Source organism: Oncorhynchus keta, chromosome 26 (assembly GCF_023373465.1).
Source record: "Oncorhynchus keta strain PuntledgeMale-10-30-2019 chromosome 26, Oket_V2, whole genome shotgun sequence".
In the NCBI taxonomy this organism is placed as follows: domain Eukaryota; kingdom Metazoa; phylum Chordata; class Actinopteri; order Salmoniformes; family Salmonidae; genus Oncorhynchus; species Oncorhynchus keta.
In genome coordinates this window covers 38,949,748-38,974,703 of record NC_068446.1, presented here as the reverse complement: position 1 = coordinate 38,974,703, position 24,956 = coordinate 38,949,748, and the positions used below count along the sequence as shown (strand labels likewise).

The following is a 24,956-nucleotide window of genomic DNA, read 5'->3' as shown; positions in this document are numbered from 1 at the left end:
ACACTCAAGACATAATTTACAAACGAAGCACTTGTGTTTAGTGAGCCCACCAAATCAGAAACAGTAGCGAGGACCCGCATTCTCTTGATAAGTGCATGAATTTGACAATTTTCCTGTTCTGCTAAGCATTCGGGAATTTTACGAGTAAGTCTGAGTGTCAGGGAAAAGTTATGGGAGTAAAGAGTACATATTTTCTTTAGGACTGTAGTAGAGTAAAACTAAAAGTTGTCAAATCTAAATAGTAAATTACAGATACAAAAACGACTTAAGTAGTACTCCAAAGTATTTTTTACGTATTTACTTTACACCACTGAAAATGGTTTAATCCATGTTGTTTCAATACACAAACCAAAAATCAACCGGAAGGCAATGGATGCTATAGAGACTCAGTGTATCTTTAATAACTGTAGATGATAACATGTATTAAATCAGCATAATCATTTAGACCACATTGACATATTTGACTCATGGCTGATGTCTGCCTTTCTTAGGTTTCCACTAGAGGTCTTCACAGATCCACCTGTAACTGAATACCCGAGAGGGTTCGGATCCAGAATTCTAAATGTCACAGGTCTGGGTCGGATCTGATATGATTGTCACGGGTATGTGTAATTTTAACGACCAAATAAACACGCAAACCTGGTTTCAAAAAACAGATAAAGCAACCCGGCACGCCTCTCTCCTATTAGACCTAGATAGTTTGTGTGTATGTATTGATATGTAGGCTATGTGTGCCTTAAAAAAAAAATAATGTATGTAGTTCTATCCTTGATCTGTTCTCGTCTATTAATGTTCTGTATAATGTTTCATGTTTTTTTTGTGGACCCCAGGAAGAGTAACTGCTTCTTTTGCAACAGCTAATGGGGATCCTAATAAAATACCAAATACCAAAACCGACTTGTCCGGAAGTACCCGTACAGATCTGCTGCAGTACAGAGAGAGAGAAATCATCATATCATTTAAGCTGCTCCCTCGTTTCACAGGAGTGGCATGTCTAGCTTGTTGTTGGCCAATCATAAGTCATCAAAGCAGCAATAGGCTAGAACAGCGTTTTCCAAACTCAGTCCCGGGGACCCTAAGCAGTACACATTTTGCTTCTTTGACTTAGCACTACACAGCTGATTCAAATAATCAACTCATCATTAAAAACGTTGATTATTTGAATCAGCTGTGTAGTGCTAAGGCAAACAAACAAAACGTGCACCGCTTAGGGTCCCCGGAACTGAGTTTGGAAAACACTGGGCTATAGTCATAGAGCCTTCATGTGTGGCAAAAGTTAGGAAATATCAATGGAATATTTCATTTAAAATTATGGAAGTTAAAGGAGAGGGATAGGCTACAAGAGCCAACAGGTAGGCTGCTACTTAATATTCTGAATGAAGTTGTTTCTAACTGTGTAGGACGAGAATAACACAGCTAGCTAGGCTGCTATTCACTCTACCATAGCGCGAGTCGGCTTAGTCGGTTGCCGTTTCTCGTCTCTCCCTCCCTCTTCCCTGCTCCCCGTGTCACTAGCTGACACGTCCTGCTAGAGCTCTACCTCTCATCTCCCTCTTCCCTGCTCCCCGTGTCACTAGCTGACACGTCCTGCTAGAGCTCTACCTCTCCCTCCCTCTTCCCTGCTCCCTGTGTCACTAGCTGACACGTCCTGCTAGAGCTCTACCTCTCCCCTCCCTCTCTGCTCCCCGTGTCACTAGCTCATCTCCCTCTCCCTCCCTTCCCTGCCCCGTGTCACTAGCTGACACGTCCTGCTAGAGCTCTACCTCTCCCTCCCTCTTCCCTGCTCCCCGTGTCACTAGCTGACACGTCCTGCTAGAGCTCTACCTCTCCCTCCCTCTTCCCTGCTCCCCGTGTCACTAGCTGACACGTCCTGCTAGAGCTCTACCTCTCCCTCCCTCTTCCCTGCTCCCCGTGTCACTAGCTGACACGTCCTGCTAGAGCTCTACCTCTCCCTCCCTCTTCCCTGCTCCCCGTGTCACTAGCTGACACGTCCTGCTAGAGCTCTACCTCTCCCTCCCTCTTCCCTGCTCCCCGTGTCACTAGCTGACACGTCCTGCTAGAGCTCTACCTCTCCCTCGCTTTATCACCTCCGGTCGCTTAAAAATTGACTTTATAATGTGAATTCCCTCACTCGTATCCGGACTGGATCCGACCAGGTCTATGCAGAATGGGTCTAGTTGTCCTCGTGTCCATTCGGAACGGGTCTCTATATTTAACAAATAAATGTAGGCATATTGGGTCCAGACGGGAAAGCCCCAGGTCCATTTCGGAACAAGTACAACTTTTTGAACCCGTGAAGGCCTCTAGTTTTAACATCTTGAGCACTGGAGGCTGTCATCATTCATTAGTACTGGAGGAAAATCCCCATTGATGCCCTGTCCATTTTACTTACAATAGCTTGGTTGTAGTAGACATTTAATTCCCAGCAACCTTCGCTGTGTTGAAAGTGACCCCTATAGATCACCTCCCACTTCCTAAAACCAACGAAACAAACTCCTGTGTTCCACAATTCAATGCAGCAAGACAACATCACAGAAATCGGATTCCAGCTCCAAACTGGACCCCGTCGCATATCCTAAAACAAACAAAGACCAAAGTGTCATTTCTTAACAGTAACCCAATACCCTTTTCACAATACTGAGCCAAACATCTAGCTGTACTGGGCTGGCCTGGTTACACAACCACCACATTTGCTGAAACCATTATGGAAATGACACAGGAAAATAAATGAACCAAGCCAGTACGGTTTGAGTTGGCCCTTTATGGTGAATCAGACATAAGTCTTCTGCTCATCTCCAGTGCATTCGGAAAGTATTCAGACCCCTTTTTGTTACGTTACAGGCCTTATTCTACAATGGATTAAATAGTCCCCCCTCGTCCATCTACACACACTACCCCATAACGAAAAAGCAAAAACAGGTTTTTCAAAATCTTTGCTAATTTATAAGAAAAAAAACAGAAATATCACATTTACATCTGAGAAATCTCAGAAGACATAAGAATTGTTGACTTGCAGAAAGCTGAAACGGGTTACAAAAGTATCTCTAAAAGCCTTGATATTCATCAGTCCACGGTAAGACAAATAGTCTATAAATGGAGAAAGTTCAGCACTGTTGCTACTCTCCCTAGGAGTGGCCGTCCTGCAAAAATGACTGCAAGAGGACAGCGCAGAATGCTAGAGTGTCAGCTAAAGACTTACAGAAATCTCTGGAACATGCTAACATCTCTTGACGAGTCTACGATACGCAAAACACTAAACAAGAACGGTGTTCGTGGGAGGACACCACGGAAGAAGCCACAGCTGTCCAAAAAAAAACATTGCTGCACGTCTGAAGTTCGCAAAAGAGCACCTGGATGTTCCACAGCGCTACTGGCAAAATATTCTGTGGACAGATGAAACTACAGTTGAGTTGTTTGGAAGGAACACACAACACTATGTGTGGAGAAAAAAAGGCACAGCACACCAACATCAAAAACTCATCCCAACTGTAAAGTCTGGTGGAGGGAGCATTGTGGTTTGGGGCTGCTTTGCTGCCTCAGGGCCTGGACAGCTTGCTAACATTGATGGAAAAATGAATTCCCAAGATCATCAAGACATTTTGCAGAAGAATGTAAGGCTATCTTTCCGCCAATTGAAGCTCAACTGAAGTTGGGTGATGCAACAGGACAACGACCCAAAACACAGAAGTAAATCAACAACAGAATGGCTTCAACAGAAGAAAATACACCTTCTGGAATGGCCCAGTCAGAGTCCTGACCTCAACCCTAATTGAGATGCTGTGGCATGACCTCAAGCGGTTCACACCAGACATGGCAAGAATATTGGTGAACTGAAACAGTTTTGTAAAGAAGAATGGTCCAAGATTCCTCCTGATTGTTGTACAGGTCTGATCCGCAACTACAGAAAACGTTTGGTTGAGGTTACTGCTGCCAAAGGAGGGTCAACCAGTTATTAAATCTAAGGTTTCACATGCTTTTCCCACCCTGCACTGTGAATCTTTACACAATGTTTTCAATAGAGACATAAGTGTGATATTAGTTTAAGCAGACTGCGTTTGTCTATTGTTGTGACTTACATGATCAGATCAAATGTTATGACCAAATTATGCAAAAATCCAGGTATTTTCAATTGGTTCACATACTTTTTCTTGCCACTCAGTATTCAGTCCCTTTACTCAGTACTTTGTTGAAGCACCCTTGGCAGCGATTACAGCCTCGAGTCTTCTTGGGTATGACGCTACAAGCATGGCACACCTGTATTTGTGGAGTTTCTCCCATTCTTCTCTGCAGATCCTCTCAAGCTCTGTCAGGTTGGATTGGGAACGTTGCTGCGCAGCTATTTTCAGGTATCTCCAGAGATGTTCGATCAGGTTCAAGTCCAGGCTCTAGCTGGGCCACTCAAGGACATTGAGACTTGTCCCAAAGCCACACCTGCAATGTATTGGCTGTGTGCTTAGCGTCTATGCCCTGTTGGAAGGTGAACCGCCGCCCCAGTCTGAAGTCCTGAGCGCTCTGGAGCAGGTTTTCAAGGATCTCTCTGTGCTTTGCTCCGTTCATCATTCCCTCCATCCTGACTCGTCTCCTAGTCCCTGCCGCTGAAAAACATCCCCACAGCATGATGCTGCCACGACCATGCTTCACCTTAGCGATGGTGCTAGGTTTCCTCCAGACATGACGCTTGGCATTCAGGCGAAAGAGTTCAATCTTGGTTTCATCAGACCAGAGAATGTTTCTTATGATCTGAGAGTCCTTTAGGTGCCTTTCTGTCATGTGCCTTTTACTGGGGGGCATGCGTCTGGCCACTCTACCATAAAGGCCTGATTGGTGGAGTGCTGCAGTGATGGTTGTCCTTCTGGAAGCTTCTCCCATCTCCACAGAGGAACTCTGGAGCTCTGTCAGAGGGACCATCTTGTTCTTGGTCACCTCCCTGACCAAGGCCACTGCGTTCTTGGGGACCGTCAATGCTGCACAAATGTTTTGGTACCTTCCCCAGATCTGTGCCTTGACACAATCCTGTCTCGGAGCTCTACAGACATTTCCTTCGACCTCATGGCTTGTTTTTTGCTCTGACATGCACTGTCAACAATGGGACCTTATATAGACAGGTGTGTGCCTTTCCAAATCATCTCCAAACAATTTAAATTGACCACAGGTGGACTCCAATCAAGTTGTAGAAACATCAAGGACGATCAATGGAAACAGGATGCACTGGAGCTCAATTTCGAGTCTCATAGCAAAGGGTCTGAATATTTATGTAAATAAGATTTTTTTTTAATACATTTGCAAACATTTCTAAAACCCTGTTTTTGCTTCATTATGGGGTATTGTGTGTAAATTGATGGAAAACATGTATTTATTACATTTTTGAATAAGGCTGTAACATACCACTGTGGAAAAGTGAAGGGGTCTGAATACTTTACGAAAACACTATATGAACCATATAGTATAGTTTCTAAGCTATGGACTATCATGTCATGGTTTGATAACAGGAAGGGCAGATAATAGGCTACCTGTCTCCACTCTGGACGCCCATGGGAATGCAGTAGTTGAGCTCCAGCCGGGCGATGTTTCCGAGTCGTAGCACGATTCCCGCTCCATAGGACCAGCGGATACACTCTGCCAGCTTACTCAGGTGTGCTCGAGGCCCGTCACCTGGAGCAACACACATACACACCTCAGCCTGAGGGGATACACTCTGCCAGCTTACTCAGGTGTGCTCGAGGCCCGTCACCTGGAGCAACACACATACACACCTCAGCCTGAGGGGATACACTCTGCCAGCTTACTCAGGTGTGCTCGAGGCCCGTCACCTGGAGCAACACACATACACACCTCAGCCTGAGGGGTCATGACACCTCCAAAGCACAAGAAAGCGGATTTCCACACCCACCATGTCAGATTGTTCTGAAATCGTTTTTTGTTGTTAAAAACAAATAAGATTAGCATACATACATACATACATACATACATACATACATACATACATACATACATACATACATACATACATACATACATACATACATACATACATACATACATACATACATACATACATACATACATACATACATACATACAGTGCCTTGCGAAAGTATTCGGCCCCCTTGAACTTTGCGACCTTTTGCCACATTTCAGGCTTCAAACATAAAGATATAAAACTGTATTTTTTTGTGAAGAATCAACAACAAGTGGGACACAATCATGAAGTGGAACGACATTTATTGGATATTTCAAACTTTTTTAACAAATCAAAAACTGAAAAATTGGGCGTGCAAAATTATTCAGCCCCTTTACTTTCAGTGCAGCAAACTCTCCAGAAGTTCAGTGAGGATCTCTGAATGATCCAATGTTGACCTAAATGACTAATGATGATAAATACAATCCACCTGTGTGTAATCAAGTCTCCGTATAAATGCACCTGCACTGTGATAGTCTCAGAGGTCCGTTAAAAGCGCAGAGAGCATCATGAAGAACAAGGAACACACCAGGCAGGTCCGAGATACTGTTGTGAAGAAGTTTAAAGCCGGATTTGGATACAAAAAATTTCCCAAGCTTTAAACATCCCAAGGAGCACTGTGCAAGCGATAATATTGAAATGGTAGGAGTATCAGACCACTGCAAATCTACCAAGACCTGGCCGTCCTTCTAAACTTTCAGCTCATACAAGGGGAAGACTGATCAGAGATGCAGTCACTCTGGATGAACTGCAGAGATCTACAGCTGAGGTGGGAGACTCTGTCCATAGGACAACAATCAGTCGTATATATATCACAAATCTGGCCTTTATGGAAGAGTGGCAAGAAGAAAGCCATTTCTTAAAGATATCCATAAAAAGTGTTGTTTAAAGTTTGCCACAAGCCACCTGGGAGACACACCAAACATGTGGAAGAAGGTGCTCTGGTCAGATGAAACCAAAATTGAACTTTTTGGCAACAATGCAAAACGTTATGTTTGGCGTAAAAGCAACACAGCTCATCACCCTGAACACACCATCCCCACTGTTTGGGCCTGCTTTTCTTCAGCAGGGACAGGGAAGATGGTTAAAATTGATGGGAAGATGGATGGAGCCAAATACAGGACTATTCTGGAAGAAAACCTGATGGAGTCTGCAAAAGACCTGAGACTGGGACGGAGATTTGTCTTCCAACAAGACAATGATCCAAAACATAAAGCAAAATCTACAATGGAATGGCCAAGTCAAAGTCCAGACCTGAATCCAATCGAGAATCTGTGGAAAGAACTGAAAACTGCTTTTCACAAATGCTCTCCATCCAACCTCACTGAGCTCGAGCTGTTTTGCAAGGAGGAATGGGAAAAAAATTCAGTCTCTCGATGTGCAAAACTGATAGAGACATACCCCAAGTGACTTACAGCTGTAATCGCAGCAAAAGGTGGCGCTACAAAGTATTAACTTAAGGGGGATGAATGATTTTGCACGCCCAATTTTTCCGTTTTTGATTTGTTAAAAAAGTTTGAAATATCCAATAAATGTCGTTCCACTTCATGATTGTGTCCCACTTGTTGTTGATTCTTCACAAAAAAATACAGTTTTATATCTTTATGTTTGAAGCCTGAAATGTGGAAAAGGTCGCAAAGTTCAAGGGGTCCGAATACTTTCGCAAGGCACTGTACATACATACATACATACATACACACACACACACACACATGATGAAGTCCTGGATTTCTCATACTGATGAATTTGAACATAGCTGTAATATCATCTTTACAAGCTGAATCTATCATCTCAGAAGATCTGACACTTCCACATAGATCGTGGGGTTCAATTACATCTTTAAAACACACACCATAGTTGAGGTTACACAGGTTCCCAGCATTGAGGAAGAAGTGGGTCCTGAAGAGGTCTCCGAATCCCCCTTTGCCTGGACGGAAGGGCAGTGGAGTATACAGGTGGACGGCTCCAGCCCAATACACCTCACCTCCCAGGTAGTCACCTGGTCATTCAGACAATGAAACCACACGATGTGAGAAAGTTAACCATCTTTAAAAATATATATATTTTTATAAAAAATAAAAAAATCGGACTTCATTCAAACGGACAGAAGATAACATCTCACCTTCACTCTGTGGGCCGATGCTGTACATACTGAATCCTCTGACGCTAGTAGGACCACCGAGATAGAACCTAAAGAGACATATCGGTAGAAACCATAGAAACCATCCCTAAAAACAAACCATAAAAACAGAATTCCAGCTACATCACAATCATGCTTCCAGGGAAAGAGGATCATTTTGTACATGTATTAAAACAGAGTTGGGCCAATTCCAGTCCCCTTGTTTAGGGGGTATGTGGTCCGACCTGGGATATTTTTTTTATATAGAAGGACTGAGAAGCTCAGTTGTGGTGACTTGAGTGTATATATAGATATATATTCAAACACCATCTAAAACAATTTCCACCTCCAGAAATGAGCCCCCAAAAAATATTGGTAAAAATGTTTAAATTATTTGTACCATGTCAGATGTTCTATTAGTCATAGGCATTATCACCTCTAGCCAACTGATGCTGCATAGCGGCTATAACATGTACATAGGCTGAAGCATGGGGTCTGTCCATCTGCATTTACCTTACTGGACACAACATTCTGAATGTTATTATTTTTAAATATACAGTACCAGTCAAAAGTTTGGACACACCTACTCATTCCAGGGTCTTTATTTTTTACTATTTTCTACATTGTAGAATAATAGTGAAGACATCAACACTATTAAATAACACATATGGAATCATATAGTAACCATAAATATAAAATATGAGATACTTTGAAGTATCTTAACAAACAGATTACCGACCATTTTAAATCCCACCGTACCTTCTCCGCTATGCAATCTGGTTTCAGAGCTGGTCATGGGTGCACCTCAGCCACGCTCAAGGTCCTAAACATCATCATAACTACCATCGATAAGCGACATTACTGTGCAGCCATATTCATCGACCTGGCCAAGGCTTTCGACTCTGTCAATCACCACATTCTTATTGGCAGACTCGACAGACTTGGTTTCTCAAATGATTGCCTCGCCTGGTTTACTAATTACTTCTCTGATAGAGTTCAGTGTGTTAAATCGGAGGTCCTGTTGTCCGGACCTCTGGCAGTCTCTATGGAGGTGCCACAGGGTTCAATCCTCGGTCTGACTCTCTTCTCTGTATACATCAATGATGTTGCTCCTGCTGCTGGTGATTCTCTGGTACACCTCTATGCAGACGACACCATTCTATATACTTCTGGCCCCTCTTTGGACACTGTTAACTAACCTCCAGACGAGCTTCAATGCCATACAACTCTCCTTCCGTGGCCTCCAACTGCTCTTAAATGCAAGTAAAACTAAATGCATGCTATTCAACCGATCATTGCCGGCACCTGCTTGCCAGTCCAGCATCACTACTCTGGACGGCTCTGACTTACATGGACAACTACGTGGAATAAATGGACAACTACAAATACCTAGGTGTCTGGTTAGACTGTAAACTCTCCTTCCAGACTCACATTAAGCATCTCCAATCCAAAATTAAATCTAAAATCGGCTTCCTATATTGCAACAAAGCATCCTTCACTCATGCTGCCAAATATACCCTCGTAAAACTGACCATCCTACCGATCCTCGACTTCGGTGATGTCATCTATAAAATAGCCTCCAACACTCTACTCAACAAATTGGATGCAGTCTATCACAGTGCCATCCGTTTTGTCACCAAAGCCCCATACACTACCCGACATTGCGACCTGTATGCTCTCGTTGGTTGGCCCTCGCTTCATACTCGTCGCCAAACCCACTGGCTACAGTTTATCTACAAGTCTCTGCTAGGTAAAGCCCCGCCTTATCTCAGCTCATTGGTCACCATAGCAGCACCCACTCGTGGCACGCGCTCCAGCAGGTACAGTGCCTTGCGAAAGTATTCGGCCCCCTTGAACTTTGCGACCTTTTGCCACATTTCAGGCTTCAAACATAAAGATATAAAACTGTATTTTTTTGTGAAGAATCAACAACAAATCAAAAACTGAAAAATTGGGCGTGCAAAATTATTCAGTCCCCTTAAGTTAATACTTTGTAGCGCCACCTTTTGCTGCGATTACAGCTGTAAGTCGCTTGGGGTATGTCTCTATCAGTTTTGCACATCGAGAGACTGACATTTTTTCCCATTCCTCCTTGGAAAACAGCTCGAGCTCAGTGAGGTTGGATGGAGAGCATTTGTGAACAGCAGTTTTTAGTTCTTTCCACAGATTCTCGATTGGATTCAGGTCTGGACTTTGACTTGGCCATTCTAACACCTGGATATGTTTATTTTTGAACCATTTCATTGTAGATTTTGCTTTATGTTTTGGATAATTGTCTTGTTGGAATACAAATCTCTGTCCCAGTCTCAGGTCTTTTGCAGACTCCATCAGGTTTTCTTCCAGAATGGTCCTGTATTTGGCTCCATCCATCTTCCCATCAATTTTAACCATCTTCCCTGTCCCTGCTGAAGAAAAGCAGGCCCAAACCATGTTTGACAGTGGGGATGGTGTGATCAGGGTGATGAGCTGTGTTGCTTTTACGCCAAACATAACGTTTTGCATTGTTGCCAAAAAGTTCAATTTTGGTTTCATCTGACCAGAGCACCTTCTTCCACATGTTTGGTGTCTCCCCCAGGTGGCTTGTGGCAAACTTTAAACATCACTTTTTATGGATATCTTTAAGAAATGGCTTTCTCCTTGCCACTCTTCCATAAAGGCCAGATTTGTGCAATATACGACTGATCGTTGTCCTATGGACAGAGTCTCCCACCTCAGCTGTAGATCTCTGCAGTTCATCCAGAGTGATCATGGGCCTCTTGGCTGCATCTCTGATCAGTCTTGTCCTTGTATGAGCTGAATGTTTAGAGGGACGGCCAGGTCTTGGTAGATTTGCAGTGGTCTGATACTCCTTCCATTTCAATATTATTGCTTGCACAGTGCTCCTTGGGATGTTTAAAGCTTGGGAAATCTTTTTGTATCCAAATCCGGCTTTAAACTTCTTCACAACAGTATCTCGGACCTGCCTGGTGTGTTCCTTGTTCTTCATGATGCTCTCTGCGCTTTTAACGGACCTCTGAGACTATCACAGTGCAGGTGCATTTATACGGAGACTTGATTACACACAGGTGGATTGTATTTATCATCATTAGTCATTTAGGTCAACATTGGATCATTCAGAGATCCTCACTGAACTTCTGGAGAGAGTTTGCTGCACTGAAAGTAAAGGGGCTGAATAATTTTGCACGCCCAATTTTTCAGTTTTTGATTTGTTAAAAAAGTTTGAAATATCCAATAAATGTCGTTCCACTTCATGATTGTGTCCCACTTGTTGTTGATTCTTCACAAAAAAATACAGTTTTATATCTTTGTTTGAAGCCTAAAATGTGGCAAAAGGTCGCAAAGTTCAAGGGGGCCGAATACTTTCGCAAGGCACTGTATATCTCACTGGTCACCCCCAAAGCCAATTCCTCCTTTGGTCGTCTTTCCTTCCAGTTCTCTGCTGCCAATGACTGGAACGAACTGAAAAAAATCTCTGAAGCTTGAGATTCATATCTCCCTCACTAGATCTAAGCACTAGCTGTCCGAGCAGCTCACAGATCACTGCACCGGTACATAGCAAATCTGTGAACAGCCCATCTATCTACCTACCTCATCCCCATACAGTATTTATTTATCTTGCTCCTTTGCACCCCAGTATCTCTACTTGCACATTCATCCTCTGCACATCTACCATTCCAGTGTTTAATTGCGATATTGTAATTACTTCGCCACCATGGCCTATTTCTTGTCTTAACTCCCTTATCTTACCTCATTTGCACTCACTATATATAGACTTTTTTTTATTTTGTTCTACTGTATTATTGACTATGTTTTGTTTATTCCATGTGTAACTCTGTGTTGTTGTATGTGTCGAACTGCTATGCTTTATCTTGGCCAGGTCGCAGTTGAAAATGAGAACTTGTTCTCAACTAGCCTACCTGGTTAAATAAAGATGAAATTTAAAAAATAAAGTAGCCACCCTTTGCCTTGATGACAGCTTTGTACACTCTTGGCATTCTCTCAACCAGCTTCATGAGGTAGTCACCTGGAATGCATTTCAATTAACAGGTGAATGACTAGCTGTGTCCACACTTTTGACTGGTACTGTATAAATAATGACTAATTATTCACTTGAATTACTATTATATATATTTGTTCCATTTAAGACAAATTTCTCCTTTGAGATTTGTTGCCAGGATGCTTGAAACTCTGGTTGTAACTGAATCTGTTAAATGACACCACCTGAAGGAGAAACAGTTGTAACTGAATCTGTAAAAAGATGCCACTTGAAGGAGTAAAGAAATAAAATGGTAGCAAACTGACGCCTCTCTGGTTTAACAAAGGCCAAAACTGCTTTCAAAAAGGCTTTTCCCGCGATGGCATTAATAATTGTTGTGCATTGACAGAGTATATGCTTCCCTCCCTATCACAACCTGAATGCACCTCGAGCGGAAAACCTTTCATATGGAACACATAACAACAAGCCGACCAGGGAAACGGTGTTAGGTTCTAACACACAACAACAAGCCGACCAGGGAAACGGTGTTAGGTTCTAACACACAACAACAAGCCGACCAGGGAAACGGTGTTAGGTTCTAACACACAACAACAAGCCGACCAGGGAAACGGTGTTAGGTTCTAACACACAACAACAAGCCGACCAGGGAAACGGTGTTAGGTTCTAACACACAACAACAAGCCGACCAGGGAAACGGTGTTAGGTTGTAAAACACAACAACAACAAGACGACCAGGGAAACGGTGTTAGGTTCTAACACACAACAACAAGACGACCAGGGAAACGGTGTTAGGTTCTAACACACAACAACAACAACAACAACAAGCCGACAACAACAGCGTTAGGTTCTAACACACAACAACAAGCCGACCAGGGAAACGGCGTTAGGTTCTAACACACAACAACAACAACAAGCCGACCAGGGAAACGGTGTTAGGTTGTAAAACACAACAAGCCGACCAGGGAAACAGAGTTAGGTTCTAACACACAACAACAACAACAACAACAAGCCGACAACAACAGCGTTAGGTTCTAACACACAACAACAAGCCGACCAGGGAAACGGCGTTAGGTTCTAACACACAACAACAACAACAAGCCGACCAGGGAAACGGTGTTAGGTTCTAACACACAACAACAACAACAACCCGACAACAACAGCGTTAGGTTCTAACACACAACAACAAGCCGACCAGGGAAACGGTGTTAGGTTGTAAAACACAACAAGCCGACCAGGGAAACAGAGTTAGGTTCTAACACACAACAACAACAACAACAAGCCGACAACAACAGCGTTAGGTTCTAACACACAACAAGCCGACCAGGGAAACGGTGTTAGGTTGTAAAACACAACAACAACAAGACGACCAGGGAAACGGTGTTAGGTTCTAACACACAACAACAAGACGACCAGGGAAACGGTGTTAGGTTGTAAAACACAACAAGCCGACCAGGGAAACAGAGTTAGGTTGTAAAACACAACAACAAGCCGACCAGGGAAACGGTGTTAGGTTCTAACACACAACAACAACAACAACAACAAGCCGACAACAACAGCGTTAGGTTCTAACACACAACAAGCCGACCAGGGAAACGGTGTTAGGTTGTAAAACACAACAACAACAAGACGACCAGGGAAACGGTGTTAGGTTCTAACACACAACAACAAGACGACCAGGGAAACGGTGTTAGGTTCTAACACACAACAACAACAACAAGCCGACAACAACAGCGTTAGGTTCTAACACACAACAACAAGCCGACCAGGGAAACGGCGTTAGGTTCTAACACACAACAACAACAACAAGCCGACCAGGGAAACGGTGTTAGGTTCTAACACACAACAACAACAACAACCCGACAACAACAGCGTTAGGTTCTAACACACAACAAGCCGACCAGGGAAACGGTGTTAGGTTGTAAAACACAACAAGCCGACCAGGGAAACAGAGTTAGGTTCTAACACACAACAACAACAACAAGCCGACAACAACAGCGTTAGGTTCTAACACACAACAACAAGCCGACCAGGGAAACGGCGTTAGGTTCTAACACACAACAACAACAACAAGCCGACCAGGGAAACGGTGTTAGGTTCTAACACACAACAACAACAACAACCCGACAACAACAGCGTTAGGTTCTAACACACAACAAGCCGACCAGGGAAACGGTGTTAGGTTGTAAAACACAACAACAACAAGACGACCAGGGAAACGGTGTTAGGTTCTAACACACAACAACAAGACGACCAGGGAAACGGTGTTAGGTTGTAAAACACAACAAGCCGACCAGGGAAACGGTGTTAGGTTGTAAAACACAACAAGCCGACCAGGGAAACAGAGTTAGGTTCAAACACACAACAACAACAGCGTTAGGTTCTAACACACAACAACAAGCCGACCAGGGAAACGGTGTTAGGTTCTAACACACAACAACAACAAGCCGACCAGGGAAACGGTGTTAGGTTCTAACACACAACAACAACAAGCCGACCAGGGAAACGGTGTTAGGTTCTAACACACAACAACAAGCCGACCAGGGAAACAGTGTTAGGTTGTAAAACACAACAACAAGCCGACCAGGGAAACAGCGTTAGGTTCAAACACACAACAACAAGCCGACCAGGGAAACGGCGTTAGGTTCTAACACACAACAACAACAAGCCGACCAGGGAAACGGCGTTAGGTTCTAACACACAACAACAACAAGCCGACCAGGGAAACGGTGTTAGGTTCTAACACACAACAACAACAAGCCGACCAGGGAAACGGTGTTAGGTTGTAAAACACAACAAGCCGACCAGGGAAACGGCGTTAGGTTCTAACACACAACAACAACAAGCCGACCAGGGAAACGGCGTTAGGTTCTAACACACAACAACAAGCCGACCAGGGAAACTGTGTTAGGTTGTAAAACACAACAACAAGACGACCAGGGAAACAGCGTTAGGTTCTAACACACAACAACAACAAGCCGACCAGGGAAACGGTGTTAGGTTGTAAAACACAACAAGCCGACCAGGGAAACAGCGTTAGGTTCAAACACACAACAACAAGCCGACCAGGGAAACAGCGTTAGGTTCTAACACACCACAACAACAACAAGCCAACCAGGGAAACGGTGTTAGGTTCTAACACACAACAACAACAAGCCGACCAGGGAAACGGTGTTAGGTTGTAAAACACAACAACAACCCGACCAGGGAAACGGCGTTAGGTTCTAACACACAACAACAAGCCGACCAGGGAAACGGTGTTAGCTTCTAACACACAACAACAAGCCGACCAGGGAAACGGTGTTAGGTTCTAACACACTCACGGGAAGCTTAGTAAAGCTTAAACCAAGTCTATTCATCCACTGGGTCATACAGCTGCATAAGACAAGGAACATATTCATACAAGCACCTACATTTTGACCCTTTCTCCTATGCTGAGCCCCTTCCTTACACATCTAAACAGCCAATACATCTCTGTTGCTATAAGATTATATTCTTCCTCACTTCATCTGACCTCGACCCCAAATTCCTCACTCCTCCCCACAGGATCCCTGGATGTTCAACAAAAACATATCCTGACAGAATGTAAACGTTATACATTCCCCCGTCTCCCTCAGTGACATCTATATTTCATATCTAAAAAGTCAGAACCCATCAATAGGTCAACTGTTCTACTAGGTTGGTTGTCTGATTTTTGTGTTAATAACATGACATGGTGAGAAATAGTAGCACTGGAAAGTCCTGACCTCAGTGATAAAGTTGAGGCTTTGAATGACGCTACAGTAGACTAGACACCACCGTCTGAGTTGAGCGCCACGGCCCATTATAGACCATTTCATTCCCTTCATCTGAACATCAGTGACAGCAACAATCATGCATGTCAGTTCAGTGCACACAGCTTAACAGAGAACATTAAATATTTGGGAATATATTTCATAGCCTAACACTGAAGCGTTTATTTTCTATGTCATCTCCAAACCAGAAACTTTTATTTTGGATCTACACAGATCTCAAAAAACGACCTCTCCAGAATCCATATGACAGAAATCCATCGAACTTTAACCCCTGACTATACAGTATAAAGACAACATTGGCAGGGCCACATTAAAAATCAGCTAGCGTGCCATGTTCGACACCCCTGCGTTTCAAATATGGTTTTGTGAAACGGAGAGAAGTATTGTCTTACCTGTCAGCAATGCAAGTTGGCTTATCTCCAATGGGCAGGAGGCATCCGCCCCAGAGAGATGCAGACAGGACCTGGAAGATAGTGGACGAGGTCTCAACAAATGTGCTCTTTTATCCCACATTTTTTCCAACCTGGTCAAATCCATTTGTCAACCCTCCATCAACAAGCTGTTTACATAGGCTCAGGCTCTCCCTCTCCTGCTGTCTCAAACTCTGAATGATTGGCTATGAAAAGCCAACTGACATTTACTCCTGAGGTGCTGACCTTTTGCCCTCTTATACAACCATTGTGATTATTATCTGAACGTTTTAACATTTTGAACGTTTTAACATCTTGAACAACTATCTGGCCTTAACGACCATTTCATTTTATAATCGCCACCCAGCACAGCTAGAAGAGAACTGGTCAGCCCTCAGAGCCTGGTTCCTCTCTAGGTTTCTTTCTAGGGAGTTTTTCCTAGCCGCCGTGCTTCTACATCTGCATGGCTTGCTGTTTGGGGTTTTAGGCTGGGTTTCTATATAAGCAATGTGACATCTGCTGACGTAAATAGGGTTTTATAAATACATTTGATTGATTGATGGTTATAACTTGTTTACTATAAAGATGTTCCAGAACCCGTTCAATACTCAGACTGTGATCCAACTTATGATTCATGTGTGTATAACTAAAGTTTTTCGCACAAATTTCTTCTTGAAAAATAGGACAATTTAGTTTCTCACCGAGTCCCAGAAAAGACGTTTGTTAAATTGGAGCTCAAAGTCCTCTTTCAGAAAACTGGCATCTCCTCCAGTGTAGCCAGCCAACTCCTACAAAATCACAACAACGCATCAGCTGAATGAGTTGTTGGTTCAAAAATGGTCTGGGGAAAATGGTTTTATTAAGGTATTACCATTGAATACAACACTGGGCCAGGTAATGTTCACCTAACCTACACACCTGGTTGATTTTCAGCAAGGCACCCCTCCTGGGAAGGATTGTGGAGTTTCTGGTGTCGATGACCATGGCATGCTATGAGGGCCAAGGAGAAAAGAGCAAAATGTTGAGGAAAAAGTCAAGTGTCTAAGTAGGACCGAATCTTAACTCGAGATCCACGTTAGCAAAGTTTTTTTTTCTCTCACAAATTTCCCATTGACATCAATGGAAGATTTACACAAAAGCCTAAATGAAGTGTACAGATCTCAGAACAGGAGTTTGGGCCTCAATGTATTACCACAATGTCTTAATCCCTTGGACTAAAAAAAGGGTAGTTGTGTGAGGTGTTGTGAAGCGAAACTCAAGTCCCGGTACCGAGAGTGATGACTTGAGGGAGTGGCCGCTCTCCTCCCGGACTGCGAACGAGGCGGTACGTGCCAGACATCCCAGCTCTCGCCACACACCCTCCCACTTCAGGGTGTGGTTCGTCTTCCAAAGAGGGAACTGTTTGCAAAACAGAGAGGGAGAAAGAAGAGAGAGGATCAACCACTTGCAAGTGCATTACAGTAAGATGAAATTTAGTTCGAAAATAAAATAGCTGAGAAGTTCCAATTCTACTCATCGCAGTGAGCATAACAACAGTAAATGAGAACTCGATAGTAATGATAGATGGATGAATGGAAAAATGTTCTTTACACTGAATTCTGTGGAGACTCCACGATCAGTCTCTCTCAGCGAGCTCCATGGAAACTGGCCTGTGACTTTGTAAAAGTTAACAGCGAAACTGCAACAGCAAGAGCAAGTCAATTAGAAGAAGAACAAAGAGCCCAGGGATCTATAGAATGAACAACTTAAAGGTGCTACACATAGAGGAAAACATTCAGAGAAATACTAAGTGAATTGCAACAGCACAAGGCTCCATTCTAAACAAATCTCCCCCGTATCCACGGCAACAATGGCAGAGACTCGTGCTTGAGCCTTTTACTTTTGGTTTTGTTTCACCAGCTTAATTGATAATATATTTCACAGCAATTTAGATGGTACAATGATTCTCTCCACTATTCCGTGTCCGTTTTCTCAAACTGATTTCCACTAGATAACACAGCCAAAGTAAAAACAGCTTTCCTTCAGATGCCGCACCTGGCAGGATTGGCGGGTTGAGTAATACTGTGAAACACGATCATTCCACTATTACTGCAGATATATTATAAACATTTTCAGAAATTACAAATCAGAAAAAGTATCAAATAAAAATCCGGTGTAGCACCTTTAAATGTAAATCTGTGTATTTACAGCACTGCTTATAATATAAGTGGCAGGTTTTTGTTCTCATACTTGCGCTCAAAGTGACCAGGTTGAGGCTTGAAGAAAGACAGCCCATAGGAAGTCTCTTTGGTGCCGTAGGAGAACTGGAATGTAAGCTTTTCCGCACGACCGAAAACATTGGGCAGCTTCAGACCAAGAACCTGCAGTAAGAGGGAGGGAAAACTAGTCAAAAACCTGACCACAGCGGAGGATGGTACCTCCTATAGCATATGTAATCACCACCATAGCTCTTTATAAATTAATCTGTCCTTGATTTCTAATTTCCTCTCTCCTCGCTTCCTTCTCAAAACACATTGGAGAATTTGGTCCAAGGCAGTGTTTCCCAAACTCCGTCCTCGTGACCCCAAAGGATGCAGGTTGTTGTTGTTCTTCCCACAAGCACTACACAGCTGATCTTAAAATTATTAAAGCTTGACGATTAGTTGAATCAGCTGTGTAGTGCTAGGTTAAAACATGCACCCCTTGGGGACCCGAGGACCGAGTTTGGGAAACACTGGTCCAAATGGAGGGACACTGGGTCCTTCTCCTCCAATACAATTTAGAAGGAGATAGGACTCACGACAAGATGACTTGAGATAGAGCTCCAGGAGTTCTCACCATGCTGCCTTCGTTATTTCCAACCATGGTGTTATAGCTACCAGTCATACGTCTCAGCTCAGTCACTTCAAACGTCACATCTAGTCCGTTAGGCAGCGCATCCACCCCTGAAAGGAAGTGTTTTTAACATTTTTTTGTATTTTTTGTGTGTTTTAACCACTTTCCCCATTAATTTTTATTATTTTCCCAATGTAATATGCAAAACTTTGGTAGTGATACTGTTCGGATTAAGAACGGATCATCTTTCTAACCACAGTACCTTGTGAGGTATCAATGACAACCTCCACCTGTCTGAAGATACCAAGACGGAGGAGCTTCTGTCTGGCTTCGTGGGCTCTCTTCATTACCTACAAAAAAATAATTTAAAATAAATAAATAAACAAAGTAAGTTATACTTTTGCTACAGTCTCCACAGCGTCTCCATACACAGCGTTTCCCCACTAGCTCCAGCTGTTGACTATACAGCCGATTACAGACTCATTTTCAGACAGGTACTTTTTCCTCACTGAAATAGACTAGGCTACTTTTCAATTGGCTAGTCAGGAAAAGAAAGGTCTGAAGAACCCTCTCCTGCTAGAATGAACGATATGCACCTTCTAGCGATCTATTGACACGACATCTGCCTGTAAATCACAAAGCGAGCGAAGACAGGGAAACACTGCTGGTTTCAGTCTGCTGTCTGTCCCGACTCTCGGTACCTGGGTGTGTGCGCTGAAGTTGCAGTCAAATTTCTTTACAGGTATGGAGAAAGCATATGGAAAGCCGTTAACATATATTCATGATTTTGTTTTATATCCATAAATCTATTCTAAATCTATTGCATTTTTTTAAATAAATAAAAAGAAAATTAGATTTTTTTTGGATAAACAATTAAAATTATTTATGGAAAAATACAATTATTGATATAAAAAAAATCATGAATATATGTTAACATCTTTCATTAGAGAACATGAATTTGCATGTCCCATATAATGTGGGAACGACAAGTCAACATCCACTTAGTCTATTGTTTTGGAGCACATTCCTTTTCGGGTCAGACATTAAAAGGGATACAATTTGTATGTCTCTGTGTCCAGAAAGAAGAAAGTTTGAGGTAGTTTTGCGAGCCAATGCTAACTAGCGTTAGCAGACACCCATGGACTTCTAGTTATTGCGCTAATGCTAGTTAGCAATTGCGCTAGTTAGCAACTTAATTTAAACTGCACACAAAGATATAAATGGAATCCACAAGTTAATCTAGAATGCATTTAAGAACTACACCATGTCCTGGCCAGTGAGGAAAAAATGTAACGTTGGGCCCTGGCACATTTCTGAAGCAGCCCCGGCGTGGTGGCACATAGGCTATTTACTGTGCTTTGACTGATGAACAGCAAGACTGACTAGTTTATAAAAGGTGTCGAACTGACTGAATAAAGTCCATCTCATATATTCTTGCCATTCATACAATGTAGTTATCTGTCCATGGTATCGCATCGGGACAAGTAAACCTTGTCTTGTATTTTGATATGAAGTTCATCCATGCTTGCCAGACAGTGACATTTAAAATGAGTGACTCATGAGTAGCCTTCCGAATTGCATTGGTAAGAGAGCTGTTAATTTGGCTTATTTGCATACTGGTAGACTTTTTGGCAATTATCAGCAGATAAACTATCAAAAACATTCAATGAAGTTGGTGAATCCTCCTCACTGCAGGAACATAAGAGGGAGCCTGGCTGGCTACTGTCTAAACCCCTCCCCCAGCCCAAGGGAGCCTGGCTGGCTACTGTCTAAACCCCTCCCCCAGCCCAAGGGAGCCTGGCTGGCTACTGTCTAAACCCCTCCCCCAGCCCAAGGGAGCCTGGCTGGCTACTGTCTAAACCCCTCCCCCAGCCCAAGGGAGCCTGGCTGGCTACTGTCTAAACCCCTCCCCCAGCCCAAGGGAGCCTGGCTGGCTACTTTTTCTATTTGGCTGGCTACTCCATGTGCTTGTGGAAAACACTGCATACCGTCTCCACGCATTAAAATCGGTGGTCTGTATCCTACTGTACTGATAGATTCACTCACGTCAATCAAGTTCTTTGCTCTGAAGACACCAGCAATCTCGTATGTTAAGCAATCCTCCTTGGTTCTTCCCAGACCATCTATGTGAACATGCTGGACTATGACCTATAGGACAAATATAATATAGAGTTATAATCAAAATTGACAGGCAACAATAAAAAGGTCACTTTTACATTCAACCACACAGAAAAGATGAACTAAGAAACAACTTGAGCCGTACATCTTTGTTTTCAAGAACCTCTTGTTTTGATTCCTGCTCCATTTCTGGTGTCTCGATGTCATCCGCATGAACCCCCAACTCAGGTCCCTGCATTGGCAGAGGGTCAAGACTCTGCAACACAACAGAGATTGTGATGAATCAATGACTTACCAGGATACTTCTTGTATTGTAAAGCTAGTTATCTGTACAAAACCCAATAGCTAAAATGGCAGTTAGGTGGCTTTAGTGGTTTGGTTATTAGGATAAAGGTAGTTGGTAAATACCATATTGAGATGAACTTGTACAAGTCATTCTTCAAAATGTCATTAGTTGAAGTTAGTGGAAATTTCAGAATGTGGTTGTAAGCATCTAAGCAAGCGCATGACGGCACTGGAGAATGGCACTGAAATGTATAGAGGCTGTTTTGCAGGCTCCTGTCCAATTCTGCTATTTTGTGTTTCTTCTTTTTTTTCTTCTTCTGGACATCATAAAAGCGATCACTATCCTCGATTTGGATGAAGATTTCTACATCAATGAGTCAAAGGCACAAGACATACTGCTTACCCAGGACCAGGTCCTAATCTCGGACACTGGGAAGAAACTGCCATGCGTGTCCACTGATCAGATTGTCTGATTTGATGATGCAACCCCATGCATTAGTTCTGTAGGCAGCATTCTGCCTTCTCCAGACTGTTGTCAGCCATTAGCTTCGACCCACAACTGCCTCATGTGAACTACAATCCAGACACCATGTTTTAGCATTTAGGTTAATAATCATTGCTTGGCAATATGGCTTTCGAAACATATAGCCCTTATCTTTCATCAGTGAGAAAGAAGCCTTCAAATTAAACACATATATACAACTATGGGTAACTCCATCCAACAAAACTACACTTCCCGTGTTAAAATTATACATAGGTGTTGGAAGCATGCTCAATCGTTGCCTGGAAACCAGATGTTGAATTGCATTGAATTCCAGTGGTGTAAAGTACTTAAGTAAAAATACTTTAAAGTACTACTTAAGTAGTTTTTTTGGGGGGGTATCTGTACTTTACTATTCATATTTTTGCCAACTTTTACTTCACTACATTCCTAAAGAAAATAATGTACTTTTTACTCCATACATTTTCCCCTGACACCCAAACGTGCTTGTTACATTTTGACAGGAAAATTGTCCAATTCACACACTTATCAAGAGAACATCCCTGGTCATCCCTACTGCCTCTGATCTGGCAGACTGACAAAACACAAATGCTTTGTTTATAAATTAATGTCTGAGTGTGCCCCTGGCTATGCATCAAATGTTTTTATTTTTGATGGTGACATCAGGTTTGCTTAATATAAGGAATTTGAAATGGTTTATACTTTTACTTTTGATAGTTAAGTATATTTAAAACCAAATACTTTTACTCAAGTAGTATTTTACCAGGTGACTTTCACTTTTACTTGAGTCATTTTCTATTAAGGTATCTTTACTTTTACTCAAGTAGGACCTTTGAGTACTTTTTCCACCACTGTTGAATTCAACATCAGACAGAAATGAGTGTTTGAATCAGTAAGTTTACTATCACGTCCTCTACAAGACAGAATGTTGAATACAATCATATTTTAACGCGCTTTACCGGTTGTCCGTGCGGTTGGTCCTTTTGACTGTAGGAATGTGAGACAATATACCCACAAGAAAGTATAATTACATCAACTTTTCGAAGCGCTGGTAGTGTGTTCAGAAGCATGCACACAAGATAAATAATACACACAGAAGACGCACGCATATTTGCCGAGCTCATGCACGTGTTTACATGGTTCTGCGCTTCAGGTGATTGACATCTGATATCAGCAAAAGTCCTTCCTACAGAAGGCGCCTTCGTCCAATGACTCGTGTCATGATCCAAGGGCTAACCCATATGATCACTATTTAAGATCCGTGAACGTGTAGGGCGCCCGTTGCACGAGCAATGTTCACCAATGCTGTTGTTGCAACTATGATCATGTTAATTTCCTTTACTGACATCGACAGTTCATGTATCTGAAGTTCAGCTCGTTTCCATAGTTGGCAAGCTGTCCAACTGGGCCCCTTTCGCTGTACGTGACAGCTAGCTATACTAAGCTAGCTATTGGCTACTACACTCAGAGGTCATGCTGTCACCCTTTGCATTTTGAGCAGTTATCCTTACCCTCGCGTGGACGGTGCCCATGATTAAGGAATTGAATGTGTAGTCCTTCAAATGTTGGTGTTTATTTTACGAAATTAAAGGACATTTAATTCACGCTCGGCTCAATAAAGATGTAGCTTCGTGGACGGGGGAAGCCATGACACCATCCAAACCACACCCCCAACTCATCCTGGGTGTATTCAAGATGTCAACGTTTCACAGCGTATTGCATTTATTTGATTGAACCTTTATTAAGCTAGGCAAGTCAGTTAAGAACAGATTCTTATTTACAATGACGGCCTACCCCGGCCAAACTCTAACCCGGATGAAGCTGGGCCAATTGGGAGTCCCATAGGAAGGCGCACAATCACAACTGGATGTGATGCAGCCTGGATCCGAACCAGGGACTGTAGTGACACCTCTTGCACTGAGATGCAGTGACCTTAGATCGCTGCACCACTCGGGAACTAACATTTTTGACAACAGCTGGTTACTGTAAACACAAAACAATAGTGTACACGTAAAACCTATTGAAGGCAGAGAGATTCATATTTTCAAAACTGAAGCTTTGCTTAATTATCATTATATGATAACATGTACTTGGATTTGTGTAGGACTTTTCAAACAAGTGCATGATGGATGGTGGACAAGCCGAGACAACTTGCATTCAAGAATGTGACCATACTGGGTCCAGACAACATAAGTCTGCCTGTAGCACTAACCCAATTTCACTATTACTTGATGTATTGTTGTCTCTACCTTCATGTCCTTTATGTGGTTGTCTGTGCCCAATAATGTTTGTAACATGTTTTGTGCTGCTGCCATGTTGCGTTGCTACCATGTTGTTGTTATGTTGTGCTGCTACCATGCTGTGTTGTCATGTGTTGCTGCCTTGCTATGTTGTTGTCTTAGGTCTCTCTTTATGTGGTGTTGTGTTGTCTCTCTTGTCGTGATGTGTGTTTTGTCCTATATTTGTATTTTATTTTTAATCCCAGGCCTTTTGCCTTTTGGTAGTTGTTCTTAACTGACTGGCCTAGTTATAAAAAAGTTACATAAAAAATAAAGAAATTACTTTAATTAATGAAGAGTTCATGTAGCCATCATAGACATATCAATCAAAATACCACACACTATTTTGACATAAATGTTGCTGAGCTTCTCTGTAAAAGAATGAGGAAAAATACAGAAAGATAATCTGTGATGACTATCTCACAATAATAAACATTTAATCCAGTGAATAAGTAACTGGTTTATGTTGGACTGAAAAGAGATCCATTTTACTTCTCTCTCTCGAAGGTTTCCTGCGATACCTTGCCCTTGGCCACACCTTCAGGATACTCATTAAACTTCATTATCCCCTGAGTGGTTAATGCTGCGGAACAAAATCATGCATAGTATGTTGAGTGAGTGTTTTTCTTCAGGAGTGATGAAATATTGTAAACATTGGGGTGGCTAATCTCAGAAACCCAGA

At 42.6% G+C, this 24,956-nt stretch overlaps 1 protein-coding gene and 1 long non-coding RNA gene across 7 annotated transcripts; one reads left to right on the top strand and one right to left on the bottom strand.

Moving 5' to 3' along the window:
* Positions 1-374: 374 nt before the first annotated feature.
* On the bottom strand, positions 375-23,685 carry LOC118374272 (sorting and assembly machinery component 50 homolog A). Of its 5 annotated transcripts, XM_052480771.1 has the most exons (17): positions 23,507-23,668; positions 21,897-22,066; positions 21,354-21,464; positions 21,137-21,238; positions 19,353-19,440; positions 19,094-19,200; positions 18,506-18,636; positions 17,867-17,954; positions 17,546-17,674; positions 17,195-17,266; positions 16,978-17,064; positions 16,259-16,329; positions 8,082-8,149; positions 7,812-7,958; positions 5,511-5,652; positions 1,764-2,575; positions 375-1,663 (listed from the first exon to the last, which is right to left on the bottom strand). In XM_052480771.1, exons 3-16 carry the CDS (start codon positions 21,444-21,446, stop codon positions 2,530-2,532), a joined length of 1,371 nt encoding a protein of 456 aa, XP_052336731.1. In that variant the 5' UTR covers positions 21,447-21,464; positions 21,897-22,066; positions 23,507-23,668; the 3' UTR covers positions 375-1,663; positions 1,764-2,529. The 5 variants fall into 5 exon arrangements, with proteins under 5 accessions (XP_052336731.1, XP_035616549.1, XP_035616548.1 ...); XM_035760656.2 differs by lacking the exon at positions 21,897-22,066 and having other exon boundaries at positions 23,507-23,685; XM_035760655.2 differs by lacking the exons at positions 21,897-22,066; positions 23,507-23,668 and adding an exon at positions 22,955-23,090.
* Positions 8,337-14,780, top strand: LOC127912084 (uncharacterized). Of its 2 annotated transcripts, none has more exons than XR_008080574.1 (3): positions 8,337-12,824; positions 13,325-13,373; positions 13,813-14,780. It is a non-coding gene; the product is annotated as an uncharacterized LOC127912084 (long non-coding RNA). The 2 variants fall into 2 exon arrangements; XR_008080573.1 differs by having other exon boundaries at positions 8,337-12,867.
* Positions 23,686-24,956: the final 1,271 nt, after the last annotated feature.